Source organism: Mercenaria mercenaria, chromosome 12 (assembly GCF_021730395.1).
Source record: "Mercenaria mercenaria strain notata chromosome 12, MADL_Memer_1, whole genome shotgun sequence".
Classification (NCBI taxonomy): Eukaryota; Metazoa; Mollusca; class Bivalvia; order Venerida; family Veneridae; genus Mercenaria; species Mercenaria mercenaria.
Window position 1 is genome coordinate 1,457,808 of NC_069372.1, and position 17,179 is coordinate 1,474,986.

At 37.0% G+C, this 17,179-nt stretch overlaps 1 protein-coding gene across 7 annotated transcripts in view; it reads right to left on the reverse strand.

Annotated features, from left to right (window-relative positions):
- Nucleotides 1-17,179, reverse strand: part of LOC123534159 (autism susceptibility gene 2 protein-like) — a 172,946-nt gene that overhangs the window by 6,597 nt on the left and 149,170 nt on the right. For 5 of the 7 annotated variants that reach the window (XM_053518968.1, XM_053518964.1, XM_053518966.1 and 2 more), the window contains 6 exons: nt 13,924-14,001; nt 7,645-7,764; nt 6,091-6,283; nt 5,620-5,682; nt 3,795-3,854; nt 3,274-3,460 (listed from right to left, as the gene is read on the reverse strand). In XM_053518968.1, the coding sequence (XP_053374943.1) occupies nt 3,274-3,460; nt 3,795-3,854; nt 5,620-5,682; nt 6,091-6,283; nt 7,645-7,764; nt 13,924-14,001 (701 nt within the window). The remainder of the gene's footprint in view (nt 1-3,273; nt 3,461-3,794; nt 3,855-5,619; nt 5,683-6,090; nt 6,284-7,644; nt 7,765-13,923; nt 14,002-17,179) is intronic. The other 2 variants (XM_053518965.1, XM_053518967.1) reach the window with 1 other exon arrangement.

A 17,179-nucleotide genomic window follows, 5' to 3' on the forward strand; every position in this document is an offset into this window, starting at 1 on the left:
GACCCAGTTTCGAACTTGACCTAGACATCATCAAGGTGAACATTCTGACCAATTTTCATGAAGATCCATTGAGAAATATGGCCTCTAGAGAGGTCACAAGGTTTTTCTATTTTTAGACCTACTGACCTAGTTTTTGATCCCACATGACCCAGTATCGAACTTGACCTAGATATCATCAAGGTGAACATTCTGACCAATATTCATGAAGATCTCATGAAAAATATGGCCTCTAGAGAGGTCACAAGGTTTTTCTATTTTTAGATCTACTGACCTAGTTTTTACCCCCACGTGACCCAGTTTCGAACTTGACCTAGATATCATCAAGCTGAAAATTCTGACCAATTTTCATGAAGATCCATTGAGAAATATGGCCTCTAGAGAGGTCACAAGGTTTTTCTATTTTTAGACCTAATGACCTAGTTTTTGACCCCACGTGACCCAGTTTCAAACTTGACCTAGATATCATCAAGGTGAACATTCTGACCAATATTCATGAAGATCTCATGAAAAATATGGCCTCTAGAGAGGTCACAAGGTTTTTCTATTTTTAGATCTACTGACCTAGTTTTTGATCCCACGTGACCCAGTTTCGAACTTGACCTAGATATCATCAAGGTGAACATTCTGACCAATATTCATGAAGATCCATTGAAAAATATGGCCTCTAGAGAGGTCACAAGGTTTTTCTATTTTTAGACCTACTGACCTAGTTTTTGACCCCACGTGACCCAGTTTCGAACTTGACCTAAATATCATCAAGGTGAACATTCTGACCAATTTTCATGAAGATCTTGTGAAATATATGGCCTCTAGAGAGGTCACAAGGTTTTTCTATTTTTAGACCTACTGACCTAGTTTTTGATGGCACGTGACCCAGTTTCGAACTTGACCTAGATATCATCAAGGTGAACATTCTGACCAATTTTCATAAAGATCCCATGAAAAATGTGACCTCTAGAGTGGTCACAAGCAAAAGTTTACGGACGCACGCACGGACGGACGCACGGACGACGGACGCCGCGCGATCACAAAAGCTCACCTTGTCACTTTGTGACAGGTGAGCTAAAAACAGTGACACAATCATACTAATGTGTGTGTGTGTTCGGGTTTAACGTCTTTTTCAACAATTTTTCAGTCATATAAATGAGTGTCTACTTGTAGCAGTGAGCACAATGCCCAACTTTATAGTGCTGCCTCAATGGAATATCACGCCGTAGACACGTGACATGATACCCCACCCAGTCACATTATAACCGACACCGGGCTGACCAGTCCTAGCACTACCCTCTTATTGCTGAGCGCCAAGCGAGGAAGCTACTAGTACCATTTTTTACGTCTTTGGTACAATCATACTTAAAATGATTCTCATAACATATACAGTAACACACAGAGCGCTCAAATATGCAAGGAAATGCTGGAGTTATCCAAGTTTTGAGTGATCCAAACATAGCGAATGTAAGGTAAATGGCAATAGACTCCATAAATCATTGAAATCTGCCCTGATACTTAAACCACAGATGCCCTAGCGAGTGGTTTCTGTGGCAAAACACCTTTAAATAAAAGCAACTAGAGCTATCACTAAAGGTGATGAATGTACCCCCCGCATGCACTGACACAGTACATTGCAATTTTACGCACACAAGATTGCATAATTACCTGGACTGTATGTATATAGACTGTATGTATACAGTAAAGTAACAAAAAACAAAGTCCTATAACTATGCAGAATATTTATCTAAAAGAATGTAACATGCACCAGCCCGCCCGCTTAGCTCAATAGGTAAGAGCGTTGGTCTACGGATCTCGGGGTCGCGAGTTCGATCCTCGGGCGGGGCGTATGTTCTCCGTGACTATTTGATAAACGACATTGTGTCTGAAATCATTAGTCCTCCACCTCTGATTCATGTGGGGAAGTTGGCAGTTACTTGCGGAGAACAGGTTTGTACTGGTACAGAATCCAGGAATACTGGTTAGGTTAACTGCCCGCCGTTACATGACTGAAATACTGTTGAAAAACGGCGTTAAACCCAAAACAAACAAAAAAGTAACATGCACCATGCACAACTAGGGTTGATACTGATCACTTGTGTGAAGTTTCATTAAATTGTGTGTAAGGGTTTGGTAGATTAGGCATGCACAAGATTGCATATGCAGACATAGTATGTTAACAAGAAACAAAGTCCCATAACTCTGCAATTTTTGTCGCTGAAAGAACCTAACATGCCCCATGCACAACTACTGTTGATACTGATCACTTGTGTGAAGTTTCATTAAATTGTGTCAAGGGGATGAGGAGAGATGGTGCGCACAAGATTGTGTCTATGTATATAGTACAGTAACAAAAAAACAAAGTCCCATAACTCTGCAAATTTTTTTTCTGAAAGAACCTAACATGGCCCATGCACAACTACTGTTGTTACTGATCACTTGTGTGAAGTTTCATTAAATTGTGTCAAGGGGATCAGGGGAGATGGAGCGCACAAGATTGTGTCTGTGTATATAGTATAGTAACAAAAAAACAGAGTCCCATAACTCTGCAAATTTTTTTTCTAAAAGAACCTAACATGCCCCATGCACAACTACTGTTGGTACTGATCACTTGTGTGAAGTTTCATTAAATTGTGTCAAGGGGATGAGGAGAGATGGTGCGCACATGATTGTGTCTATGTATATAGTATAGTAACAAAAAAACAAAGTCCCATAACTCTGCAAATTTTTTTTCCAAAAGAACCTAACATGCCCCATGCACAACTACTGTTGGTACTGATCACTTGTGTGAAGTTTCATTAAATTCTGTCAAGGGGATAAGGAGAGATGGAGCGCACAAGATTGCATCTACGGACAGACAGACAGACAGACAGACGAACAGACAGACAGACAGACAACCTGAAACCAGTATACCCCCCCTTACAACTTTGTTGTCCGGGGGTACAATAAGCACAACATATTCATTTGAAAGGAACCATTAAACCTCAGATTTCCTGCTTCAATATAAATAATAAAATTTCTATGTTACTGTAACCTGTAATATGTTTTATTGAACACTGGAGGGTAGAGTAGAGTGTTTTCACCGATGCGAGAAGAAGAATATATCACTTTAAAAGTAGTTGTAGGTTCAAAAGGGAATATACTGATCTCTGGGTAACTAAGCACAGCCTTGTTACTACCTAACATTTACCCTCAAGCCAGATATTCCAATCTGAGTCTACAACAAGTGAAATACAATGTACTCTTTTATCATATGTAAAATTACAGCACTGAAGTAATCAATACCTCTCTCTATCTTCTTCCCTCCTTCTGTCTAGACTATGTTCTCTTTCTTCTTTCTCTCTATCCTCTGTTTTTGTCCACGGACTTGAGAACGTGGACGAAGAAGAGGGGCGATGTATCCGTCCCCAATCCTGAGATCCTGAAGGAACACTATGGGGCCCCTCACGACTAGTCGACGGCAATCCATTACCTTTGTAGATATATAAAAATGATAAGAAATTCTTGGCATTCAAATCAAAAAAAGAAATCAGAAAATTTAAATTCCAAAGTAATTTTTCAATAAACAATACAGAACAAAACTTATTTACCATTATTCAGTTATAACCAGTTTCTTTTAAATTGGAGAGAAAATTTTCCAAAATAACTGCTAAATTGAATACTGCAAAAACCCTTAAATTCTGTTAGCAAACAGTTAGGGCTTTTGGCCAAACACCCACTTCCACCAGTTCTAGTGCTGTATCAATGATCGGCAAAACAGAAAAAAAATTATGCGGAAAAAAAAAAAGGTATATTTATGCACTTACCTATACCTAAAGGTAAACTACTGCCTATGGAATATGGTGAAGGCCGTGGGAATGATGAAGCTAAAAATAGAAATAGCAAACACTGAAATTTTCACTAAAAATGATAAAACATATGACAGATACGGATTTAACCCTAACCCTGCTAAATTTCTATAATAACTCTGCCATCTTTTCAATTAGGACAGTACCATTATTAACTGTTAAAAGGGGTGCTTACCAAAAAGATACTGACTTAATGGCAAACAGTGCAGATAATGATCAGACTACACGAATGTGTAGGCTGATCAAGCACTGGTCGCAAAGGCAGAATCCATCATGTCCAGCTTGATAAAGGATAAACATAATTTCACTTCAATTTGGCTAGACAATTAACTTCAGGATTCAGGAATCAAAGGTAGACTGGAATCAGAAATAATAGCTGCCTCTACCTAGGTCCAAGGTTATAAACCTGAATTTGGAGACCAGTCTAAATACTCCAGCATCTGATTGGCTGTATCTAAACACAATTCTTAAACTGACCAATGGCAAAGCAGCATTCCAAGACTGGTCTCCAAACTCTGTTTTACAACCTTACACCCAGAGATCAAAAACCTATCCTCTAGACTGGTACTCAGGCAATCAACTTAATCTGAAACTTAGTATATGAAACTACACTATAGTTACATTAGCAAATTACCTTCCCTGTATACATGTCTTCACAGTTACAACAACAATGATAATTTGAGGAAGGTAATTAAATATTATCAAATTGGCACTCCTGGGTTTCTATCTTTCATAAAAAATTATATCAACAGTTTTCCAAGGAGGCAAATGACCTGAACTGCACCCATATATATGATAACTATGTTAATATGAATGTTTTCTGGACATGATAATACAGCTAAAATATGCTAATTGACTATTAACTTTGTGCACTGTCTCAACTTTTCTGGGAAAGGATGTTTTTCATTCTGCTAATAAATCTAGTCATGTATAAAACTAGAATTGTGTCCGCTGGCAAAACTATCAAAAGGCCATATCTGCACTTCAAAAATTCCATTCTTTGTGGCCATTTGCTCAACAAGCTTGTTTATCCATGAAAGTTTGAAGCAAATCAGGCTAATAGTGTGGAAGGAGTGTGACACAGAAGCTTTTAGGACATACATACAGACATATGGACAGCAGCAACGCTGTATGCTCCCCACATAAATGTGGGAGGCATAAAAGCAAGACCTTATTTGGTAATTATACGATTTAGTGAGACTTCGCTCTGTCAGTCTATATTCTTAAAAGAATTTCATTATCTGTTTTACAGATTTTGGTCTACAGTTTGCTAGTTAAATAAATAAATGAATTATACTATATGACATACAGAATAGTGTTAAGGTGTACTCTAAATAAAACCTGACTGAAGGAAGCTGACCTTAATAAATTATTAATTTCAATTCAATGACACATTCTCTGTAATTAATTTGGGCTTTTTGGGCTCGTACAAAAACCATGTATTGATATGAGCTAAACTGACCCCCGTAAAAATGCCAGAATAGCTTATGAGAATGCAATAGCAAAGAAACATCTACTCCACTGACTTGAGATTTCTGTAAGATGAAATAATTTGGCTAAAAAAGTCATGTCAGTCCCAGTCCACTATAGATGTCAGGTCCCAGTCCACTATAGATGTCAGGTCCCAGTCCACTATAGATGCTCCTATTCCATTACATTCACATTGTACAACATTATAGATTTTTGATAATGAAGCAATTCAGCAAGAAAGATAATTATGTTAAGCCTTATTATGTTGTATAATTGATTATCTCCCTTTTATCATATAGGAAAAGTTACATACCTAGATGACTGGCTGAATTTAACAGACTGTGAGGGTTGGAATCAAACAGGCCTCTTCCTGAACCTGAAATATGTATATCAATGATTATTTTACGTTCATCTTGGCTAAATACTCTCTCTTAATATTTTTTTACAGCTGACAAGTGTTTATTAACCCTGACCCTGATAAATTTCTATAATGAATTTGTCCATCTTTCAATTTGGACAGTACCATTAACTGTTAAAAGGGGTGCTTACCAAAAACATACTGACAGAATGGCAAATAGTGCAGATCATGATCAGACTGCACGGATGTGCGGACTGATCATGATCTACACTAGTCGCAAAGGCAGAATCAATCGTGTCCAGTATGTCAAGGGTTAATAAACAGACAAAAAATTCAAGTCTACAGAAGTTCCTGAAATAAGCAGATGGGGATTCCTCATCCCAAAACTAATGGAGATATATCCTAGCTAAGAAAGCGATATTTTACCCATTAATGAAGAGCTAGCGCTGTTTGGCAAGTCTGTTGGTCGTGCCAATGTTGGGCCCTGAATCAGGTGACTAGGTGGCCTCAGTGGGTCCGAGGGTTTCGAGTCCGAGCCTTTATCTGAGTTCTGTTTCTGCTGATGATGATAGATCTCCCAGGCAATACGAACATGGACAGCACACCATTTACCAGGCTTCTGAAGAAAGAAAGTTGTACAATATATATTTCGTGTACATTGTATTAGTAAGAGTATAAACCACATTGGGACTCCGTGCAAATCCGTGAAACAATGCCATTTTGTTAATTCTTTCTTGAAAGATATCAGACTGCTCGTAAACCTCACAGAAAGTGACATTTTATATTACTTCACCAATACTTTTTATATGAAAATAAACAGTTTTTCTTTCTATACAAAATTTACAGTGAATAAAAAAATTTCAAACTGAATTCAGTTAGTTGTATACAAGTAGTTTAAAATAAAACTTTTACAGCTATCATGTCTATTTTCATGTCAGCTTGATGTCTATTTTTGAAAAACTCTTTGGAAAATCTTGTCTGTTGTTGTATTTGGGGGTAACATTACTTCTCTGTTCATGCAGAAGTAAATAAAATCAGTTGCCGCTTTCTCGAAAATATTTTTTCTTTTATCAATAATATCAATCTGCACTTCTATCTTAAGCCTAATGTTATAGATACAGTAAGATCCTTTGCAAACATAGAGTGCAAACAAGCAAAGGTACAACAGAATTAGTTTAACACAGTCTGTTCATCAGACTTTTTCTTCAAGTTATAAAAAGTTGGGGACCAGTCTCAGAGCAAAAAGCCTACCACTGGTCAATTTCGAAACGAAACAACCAACCAGATGATGGCGTTTGGAAAAAGTCTCTTAATGCAGAAATGCTCTCATAAATTTGTCTACTTTCTTATATGAAATATGGGTGGACTAATGAATTTTAAAACCAACATTTTTCTCTCTCTTTTTCAAGAACATTGTATGAATAAAACAAGTCAGTCTTTAATATTACTGATATTACATGCAACACAAAACAGGATTGCTAAAATCATGGCTTTACATTAAAATGTCGTTTCAACACTCCCTAACACTGACTTTGTCATCAGCACTGTTCAGTGAAAAAACAATATCTTCTTCAGTTTGGCTGTTGGGTCAACAAGTTTAGAAGATTGACTGGTGCATGTTTGGGAATGTTCAATTCTTACATTAGCAGTGTCTGAGGAAGTGTGACATGAATACAGTTCAAATACAAAGATCTGACTGTGGCATACGAGTAAGCCATCAATGTTTGTGCATAATTACGCCAACACATTTCAGGTCATGTCTTAACTTTCTAGCTTTAAAGAAGACCCCTGATACCCTTTCATGCATCATTTCTGGCACAGGTGGGCACCTAGGTAGAAACAGACCTTCCGCAAAGCCAGCTGAATGACTTTCTCACATGATAACCCAAAATAGGTTCAAACCTTAAGAGATGATGTGTAAGTTAGAGACCTTTACCATTCTTCCACCCCTGGTTTGACAGATCAGTGTAAAAATCTTACCTTTGCAGTAGTTGGTAAGTTTTGCTGGGGTGCTGATGGAATGTGAGCTGGTGACTTTTCCAACTCGCGTCCAGGACCTATGAACAGTGGTCCTACAGCTGGATGAAGCGTAGCTATCCCCTGTAACATAAAACATGCAAAACTGAAACAGTGATCAAAGCTTAGAGGATGCAAATTAAAAACTACAGGAATTTGTTTCATACGGGTCTAATGTTGTTTCTCAACAGTATTTTAGTAATGAACTCGCTGTCTGCTAACTTAACCAGTGTTCATGGGCTTCCTACCAGAAACAGCTTATTCTCCAGAAGTTATGGACTGCTTCTTCACATGAATTGAAGGTGGAAAACTAAGATATTTCATTATATATCAAAACTTTTGTCTACCCTGATGATATAAAACTTCTAACCAATCTCTTTTCACTGTCTATTTCTCCACCCACTAACCCTTTCCCTGCTAAATTTCAAGAATGAACTTGTCCATTTTCAAATCTGGACAGTACCATTAACTGTTGAATGGGCAGCTTACCAAAAAGATACTGGCTGAATAGCAAACAGTGCAGATCATGATCAGACTGCATGTATGTGCATTATAGAAATCTGCCATTTTGAAATATTGAAAAATACAACCCCTTCAGTATGACAATTATACTGCATAAACCTATGATACATAATTCCCTATGATAAATACATTTCAATGGGACTAAAATGCAAGTTCTGGTTAGGCCAGAAAAAGGTTGTTTGTTATGAGTAACAGGATCCTGCCTTGCTAAAACCACCTCCTGGAAAGATTTTTTCCCAAGTTTTGGAGTAAAATTTTCAAAAGTAAGCAAAATCATGTGAGTCTTATTTTGGAATAAATGCAAATCGAGGGGTGAATGCGAAAGAGTTCTAAGTGCATATAAATAAAGAAGCACTTAGAACTTTTTCCCATTCACCCCTCGAAATGGACTTACATACCCTATGATGTTACCATAAACATTTTCTTTTACACATCCTTTCAAAAGTAGCAAAGTAAATTATTTATAAGCTTTCACAGATCATCCATTAACAAGCCTTTAAAGTGCCAGGTAGATATGTTTTGCTTATTAATGATTAATAAGCCATCTTGTAAGCTCATTACAGGTTTTTGTGCCTTGCAAATGATTTTATGAAACAAGAAGCAGTATGTTATTATAATCAGAATATTTAGATTGTTCACAAGCAAAATGCAAATTGCAGCCACAGAATATGTAAAGTAGAAAACTATACACGCTTGTATCCTCCACTACCTAGGCTATACACCCCACCTCCTGAATCCTCCACTACCTAGACTATACACCCCACCCCTGAATCCTCACTACTAGCTTAACCCTGAACTCATACTATTCCCACTCCTGAATCCTCCACTACCTAGGCTATACATTCCACCTCCTGAATCCTCCACTACCTAGGCTATAACCCACTCTGATCCCACTACTAGCTATACCCCCTGAATCCTCCACTACCTAGGCTATACATTCCACCTCCTGAATCCTCCACTACCTAGGCTATACACCCCACCTCCTGAATCCTCCACTACCTAGACTATACACCCCACCCCTGAATCCTCCACTACCTAGGCTATACATTCCACCTCCTGAATCCTCCACTACCTAGGCTATACATTCCACCTCCTGAATCCTCCACTACCTAGGCTATACACTCCACCTCCTGAATCCTCCACTACCTAGGCTATACATTCCACCTCCTGAATCCTCCACTACCTAGGCTATACATTCCACCTCCTGAATCCTCCACTACCTAGGCTATACACCCCACCACCTGAATCCTCCACTACCTAGGCTATACATTCCACCTCTTGAATCCTCCACTACCTAGGCTATACATTCCACCTCCTGAATCCTCCACTACCTAGGCTATACATTCCACCTCCTGAATCCTCCACTACCTAGGCTATACATTCCACCTCCTGAATCCTCCACTACCTAGGCTATACATTCCACCTCCTGAATCCTCCACTACCTAGGCTATACACCCCACCACCTGAATCCTCCACTACCTAGGCTATACACCCCACCTCCTGAATCCTCCACTACCTAGGCTATACACCCCACCCCTGAATCCTCCACTACCTAGGCTATACACTCCACCTCCTGAATCCTCCACTACCTAGGCTATACACCCCACCATCTGAATCCTCCACTACCTAGGCTATACACCCCACCTCCTGAATCCTCCACTACCTAGTCTATACACCCCAGCTCTTGCATCCTCCATTACCTAGGCTTTATATCCCACATCCTGAACTTCTTGTCATTCATGTCTACTGTAAAAGCATATATTTTCGCTGGGTCAAAATTTCGCGAATTTGAAATTTTGATTATGTTCGCAAGGTTTAATATTCAAGAAATTGTAAAAATAGTATCCTACTTGAATCTGAATTATACTAATGGTAAGTATTTATGCGAGGATTAATTTTTCGTGAGATGTAGGGCCTCGGGAATATAGCAAAATTTAAACCCTCGCAAAAATTTCTGCTTTTACAGTAAATTTTCTATTTGCAGACCATTAAATTTATTTTCCAACACTGAATTTCTATCATTGATCACTTAATTAGTAAGTACTTTTCAAATGTTGTCTAACAGATAAATCCAAACCCCACCCCAAATTACAGACCTCAACATTACTGCTTTTCTCCACAACATCAGCAGCTTTAAATTAATGTAGAAATAAGTTAGCCTTCTTAAATTAAGCTTAATTATTAAAAGTTGAATTGATTGCAAACTTCAGTAAGAAAATAGCTATAACAGAAGACAGCTAAATCAACACACAGTCGCCAAAGCAAATTTTGAAACTTCAAATCCAAATATTTTTTTTCTAATTCAAAATATGTCATGACCAGATATTAATTTAAAATTCCTCCATTATCAACAAAGCGTCCGAAAATCTGCACAAGCTCGACATTTTGATGATTTCCAAAACAAAAAATATTACCCACACAAGGTTAGATATAAAAATTTTTTTAATTTTCATCAAAGGGGACAAAATTTGACGTTTAAATTAGTACATTCATATGTATAATGGACTATGCGCATCATCTAGTTTTATAACCCTTAAGGGGCCACATTTAGAGTGTCAATTCAATCGATCCTTGATTTAGTTTTGGAGATAGAAAGCTTGCATGAAACTTAACCTGAAATTTCAAATCCAAAAGGGGGCATAATTTTCAAACTACAACCAGGCTTCATGGGCATACTTGAACCCATGAGGCTTAATGATCTTAAGAAACAAGAAAAAATTACATTTAAACTAATACCTTTAGGGTTACAGATCATGTACATGACTGGCAAAACTTTAAACCTGAGCATTGTTCATTAATTACCAAACAGGGGTTCATGATGCTCAAAATACATGTCATGAGTTATTACTTGATCCAGCTTGAGGATATATTACACTTGGGGTCTAGAAAACGAAAACATACTAGTTTATATATAACATGGCTTTAGTAATAACTAATGAATTGCACTGAGACTTATACACAGAACATTGTTTCATAGTTCAAAAGCTGGAAATTTGCGCAAAATGAAGTCACGAATTCATGGGACTTGCTGAGCTAACTGAACATGGGTTGTGATATATTACCCCTGAAGACACATGGTGATGAGTTTTCAAACTACTGACTGGTTTGCTGAGATAATTTAAAATGCATGTCATAAACATTAAACCAAAATTTTATAGTCTTAGAAATGGCGATGGCTAATTATCACTAAATCATGGCTGGTTAGGACTTTGACCCATTCACTGGAAATTGTATCTAGAAAAAGCTGAAACATGAAGTTTCAGATCTAATTACCTTTAAAATGTGCTGTAGATTATTCACTGAAAACCATAGGCCTGATGATTTCTTAACCAAAAATGGTGCAAATTATTACACCAAAATGAGAAGTCAGATATTTAAAATGGGACTTGGTGCTATCACTATGATTTATATAATAACCCCGAAACAACTTTGAGTTTTCATAAACAATGACTTGCATAGTTTTAGAAGACATGTAACTTGCATGTAGAACTTTAACCAAAATTTTTTCTGGTAATTCCAAATAGGGGCATTACATTAATGTCAAATCATACTTGTGCAGAGTTAGGGCACTTGAACCTAGAGAGAGTTAATTATGACCATGAAACAACGATAAAATGAAGTTCAAACTAAGACTTTAATGTATTCTGTCATACTTATTGAAAAACTTTGCAGGTGTACACTCGACACTACTTTGCCGAAGCCCGACGAATGCAGAGATCGGTGAAGCGAATACGCAAGCTGGGTTCATTCAATAAGTTCGAGCTAATAAAACAGCAAAATATCTGCAGACAGATCAGCTTTTAGAGTACATTTATTGAGATTTCATAAAAGTATCGCACACTTGAATAATTACGGATACATTAAACAAGTTTTTTTCCAATTTGCATTTATGTTCATAGGAGCTAAAATTTCGCATAATTACAGTAACATATTACCTTATTAAATAAGCAATATATTAAAGGTCTAAAAGTAACAAATCATTGTTCATTAGATTATCTTTAGAAAAATTAACATTTTGATGTGCCCCATAACAGAAAGCATATGTAGAGTCACCCGAACTCTTATTGCACCAATAGATTACACTGGATTTTACAATTCTTGATAATTTCACGTGTTATACATGATTGTAAGGTGCTTGTTCTGATACATTACACCTGAAACATGGGTTACAAGTTTCTATAAAACAATGGTATAATCATGGGTTTAGCTGCTTTTCATAAAATTCCTGAATACCATGGTTGCTGATAAAATTACAGTGTGAAATCATGGGTCTTAAAAGAAATTGACTTACACTGAAACCAATGGCTTCAAATAGAATACAATACATAAACCATGGTTACAAGCATTTGAACATATAATTCCTGAAACCAATGGGTCTTTACAAGAATACATTCCTTTACATTGTAACCATGTGCTTGCATGAGATTATTCCACTCACTTGTAATACATGTGGGTTTCATCATGTCTTACATTTAACCATCCTGTACATGATCTTGCATATGCTTCGTTACACTTGGAAACTCATGTTGCATGAGATGTATTACTCAGTTCCTGAAACATGTATTAACATAGTTCATTAACACCTGAAACCATGTACTGGCATGACGCTTGTTATTATTTACTTCAATTCCGGGGGACTGCATGGGAAAATGATGTTACACCTAAACATAATTGCTGAATTATATTACACATGTAATCTTTTGCTTACATGAAGTTCAAACTTACTTGTAAACCATTGTACTTCATGAGTAATTTCATGTCCTAAAGTTCAGTGAGGTGTGCATGTTAGTAAATACACTATCTGTACTGATCATGGGCTTGTTCATGGAATAATTTACACCTCAACCATGGGCTGGCATGAGCTTTTCATAACTACCTGAAACCATGGGTTTGCATGAGATACATTAACACCTGAAACCATGGGCTTGCATGAGATACATTAACACCTGAAACCACTGGTTTGCATGAGATACATTACCACCTGAAACCACTGGCTTGCATGAGCTACATTAACACCTGAAATCATGGGCCTGCCTTGGACTTGCATGAGACACATTAACACCTGAAACCATGGGCTTGCATGAGTTACATTAACAGCTGAAACCATCGACTTGCATGAGTTACATTACCACCTGAAACCATGGGCTTGCATGAGATATATTACCACCTGAAACCATGGGCCTGCATGATCTTCATTACCACCTGAAACAATGGACTTGCACAAGTTACATTACCACCTGAAACCATGAGCTTATATGAGATATTACCACCTGAAACCATGGGCTTGCATGAGCTTCATTACTACCTGAAACCATGAGCTTATATGAGATATTACCACCTGAAACCAGGGACTTGCATGAGCTTCATTACCACCTGAAACCATGGACTTGCATGAGCTTCATTACTACCTGAAACCATGGACTTGCATGAGATATATTACCACCTGAAGACATTGGTTTTCATGAGATACATTACCATCTGAAATCATGGGCTTGCATGAGCTACATTAACACCTGAAATCATGGACTTGCATGAACAATATTAGGGCCCCCACCCCTTGAAACCATAGACTTGCATGAGTTACATTCCCACCTGAAGCCATGGACCTGCATGACCTACCTTTACCGATGAAGAATGCCACAGTTAGATACAAACTGAACTGTCATTCTAAGTCCACTACCTTAATTTGAAAAAACTTTCCAGGTGTACACTCTAACTTACTTTTGGTTGGAAAGCTCCCGGAATTCCTGAATGCAGAGCATCGGGTAACGGCGAAGGATAGCCCGGCAAGCCTGGGATCTGCCATATACAATAAAGCATTCTGGGTAATAAAAGCCAGCTATAAATAGTAACAAATTTAAGCTCAGAGTTTTTACCACAATTTAATTAGATTTGCTATAACGAGGTAAGCAGGCACTTTGAATAATTACAGGGAAATTAGCGAGTTAATCTGTTACAGCAGGTTTAATTATATCTATATTGCATTTAATGTTCGATCAAAGGAGGCCTAAAATATCATGCATAAACAGGTAAGAGCCAATTAACCTTATGGGTAAATACAAGAAATATCTAATTTAAGAGGTCTGAAAAAGTTAATCAAAACAGTCTGTTCACTATATATTATATCTTTCGTGTGAAACAAAACATTTTGCCATGTCGTCTCACAAATATTTTAATTCTTAAGCTAAACAGCATGATGAAATCAGACTGACCAGATTACTAAACTTTTATTCACCCAAAAATTGCAGACTGGATTTTTAAAATGCTTGCTTTCCTGATAAAATTTCACATGTGTATAATACATGGTTATTGTAAAATGCTTGTTTTCCTGATACAATTTCACATGTGTATAATACATGGTTGTTGTAAAATGCTTGTTTTCCTGATAAAATTCCATATGTGTATAATACATGGTTGTTGTAAAATGCTTGTTTTCCTGATAAAATTTCACATGTGTATAATACATGGTTGTTTTCCTGATAAAATTTCACATGTGTATAATACATGGTTGTCCTGGTACATGAAGCACCAACTATGTTCCTGTTATACAGAATATATATCATGCTTAACTACATGAAAGGCACATGTGCTAAGTAAATGTTCCTTCAATGTTCCAGCTATTTGACAGACATTATAATGTTCCTGGTTCATGTATTTTCCATCATGTTCCTGTTACATTAGGTAACTATCAAGTTCCTGTTACATTAGGTAACTATCATGTGCTTGGTACATGTATTTTCCATCATGTTGCATGTATTTTTTCATCATGTTCCTGTTACATTAGGTAACTATCATGTTCCTGGTACATGTATTTTCCATCATGTTCCTGTTACATTAGGTAACTATCATGTGCTTGGTACATGTATTTTCCATCATGTTGCATGTATTTTTCATCATGTTCCTGTTACATTAGGTAACTATCATGTTCCTGGTACATGTATTTTCCATCATGTTCCTGTTACATTAGGTAACTATCATGTTCCTGGTACATGTATTTTCCATCATGTTGCATGTATTTTTCATCATGTTCCTGTTACATTAGGGAACTATCACATGTTCCTGGTACATGTATTATCCATCATGTTCCTGGTACATGTATCAACCATCATGTTCCAGTTACAGTAAGAAACGATCATGTTCCTGGCATATGTATTATCCAGCGTGTTCTTGTTACATTAGTTTACTTTCATGTTCCCGGGGGACTAGTCAGTTCTTTCCCCGGGGAAAAAAACTGACTGTTACACCGGTACAAGAAGCATCAATAATGTTCCTGTTAATTATTTTACATGTATCATCTTTTGCTACATGCAAAGTTCAACATGTTCTTGTTACATGTAGTACCTATCATGTTCCAGGTAAATATAGTGTCTATAATGTCTCCAGTGCATGTAGTGCTGATCATGTTACCAGTACATAATACACCTATCATGTTACTGGTTCATGTAGTGCCTATCCTGTTCTTGGTACATGAAGTGTCTATAATGCCTCCAGTACATGTAGTGCTGATCATGTTACCAGTACATAATACACCTATCATGTTACTGGTTCATGTAGTGCCTATCCTGTTCTTGGCACATGAAGTGTCTATAATGCCTCCAGTACATGTAGTGCTGATCATGTTACCAGTACATAATACACCTATCATGTTACTGGTTCATGTAGTGCCTATCCTGTTCTTGGTACATGAAGTGTCTATAATGCCTCCAGTACATGTAGTGCTGATCATGTTACCAATACATAATACACCTACCCTGTTCCTGGGTCATGTAGTATCTATCATTTTCTTGGTACATGAAGTGTCTATAATGTCTCCATACATGTGGAACCTATCATGTACCTTGTACATACATTATCTATCGGATACATAAAATAACCTATTTTCCTTCTGCATGCAGTGTCCATCATGTTCTTGTTTGATTATGTACCTATCATATTTCTGGTACATGTAGTGCCTTTCATGTTCCTTGTACATGTAAAACTTATAAAGTAGTGCCAATCATGTTCCTGCAGCATGCTGTCCTCAACATGCTCCTTGTACATGATACACCTACTGTGCTCCTTGTACATGATACACCTATTGTGCTCCTTGTACATGATACACCTATTGTGCTCCATGTACATAATACACCTACTGTGCTCCTTGTACATGATACACCTATTGTGTTCCTTGTACATGATTCATCTATCATGTTCCTCCTTTAGATACACATCGTGCCTATCCTGTTTCTCTGTGTTGTGCCCATCTTGTTTCAGCACATGCAGAGCTACCAAATTGGTTGAATACCTCAGATTATATGCTAAGTACAGAGAATGACAACCAAAGCCAGAGGTAAGCTTGAGAAATGAGACAAATGACAAATGAGGAAATGGCATGACTCCAAAGTTACATATCAAAGCTTGTATCATACATCATAGGCTCCTTACATTACAATATATTGAAAAATAGTACCACATTCAGGATGGAAGTATCTTGTTTTTGTTACTGAATATTTTACATTAAATTAAAATTTTATCTAATTTTGCTGGTATAACATTAAACCCCGATGTTTTGTGGGGACATAAATCTGTCAAGATAGTGTTCTGTATTATCATTAATATAATTTATTCCCCCCACTTGCAAAATAGTATTTTTGGTCAAAACCATTAAGTTTTGGGCCAAACACAGTAATGGGGAAATTTCTCTGTTTGTTGGCCAGAATCAAAATCTGTTAAAATTAATCCTCCTCTAATAACGACAGATTTGCAGTATAACTGAATAATAAAATAATAATCAAAATCTTAAAAGTTTTGAAAATAAGCTTTTGTTTAATACAAGCTAGATATGTAAATTTGACAGGAAGCATGATAAATGGCTACATATCATTCGGATAATCTTTTCCAATTAGCAACTCTACTTTATTTTGTTTACTTTTGTTTACCGGATGCACCCAATTTTAATCAGGGACACTGAATCCAGTTACAATACTGATGCGATCTT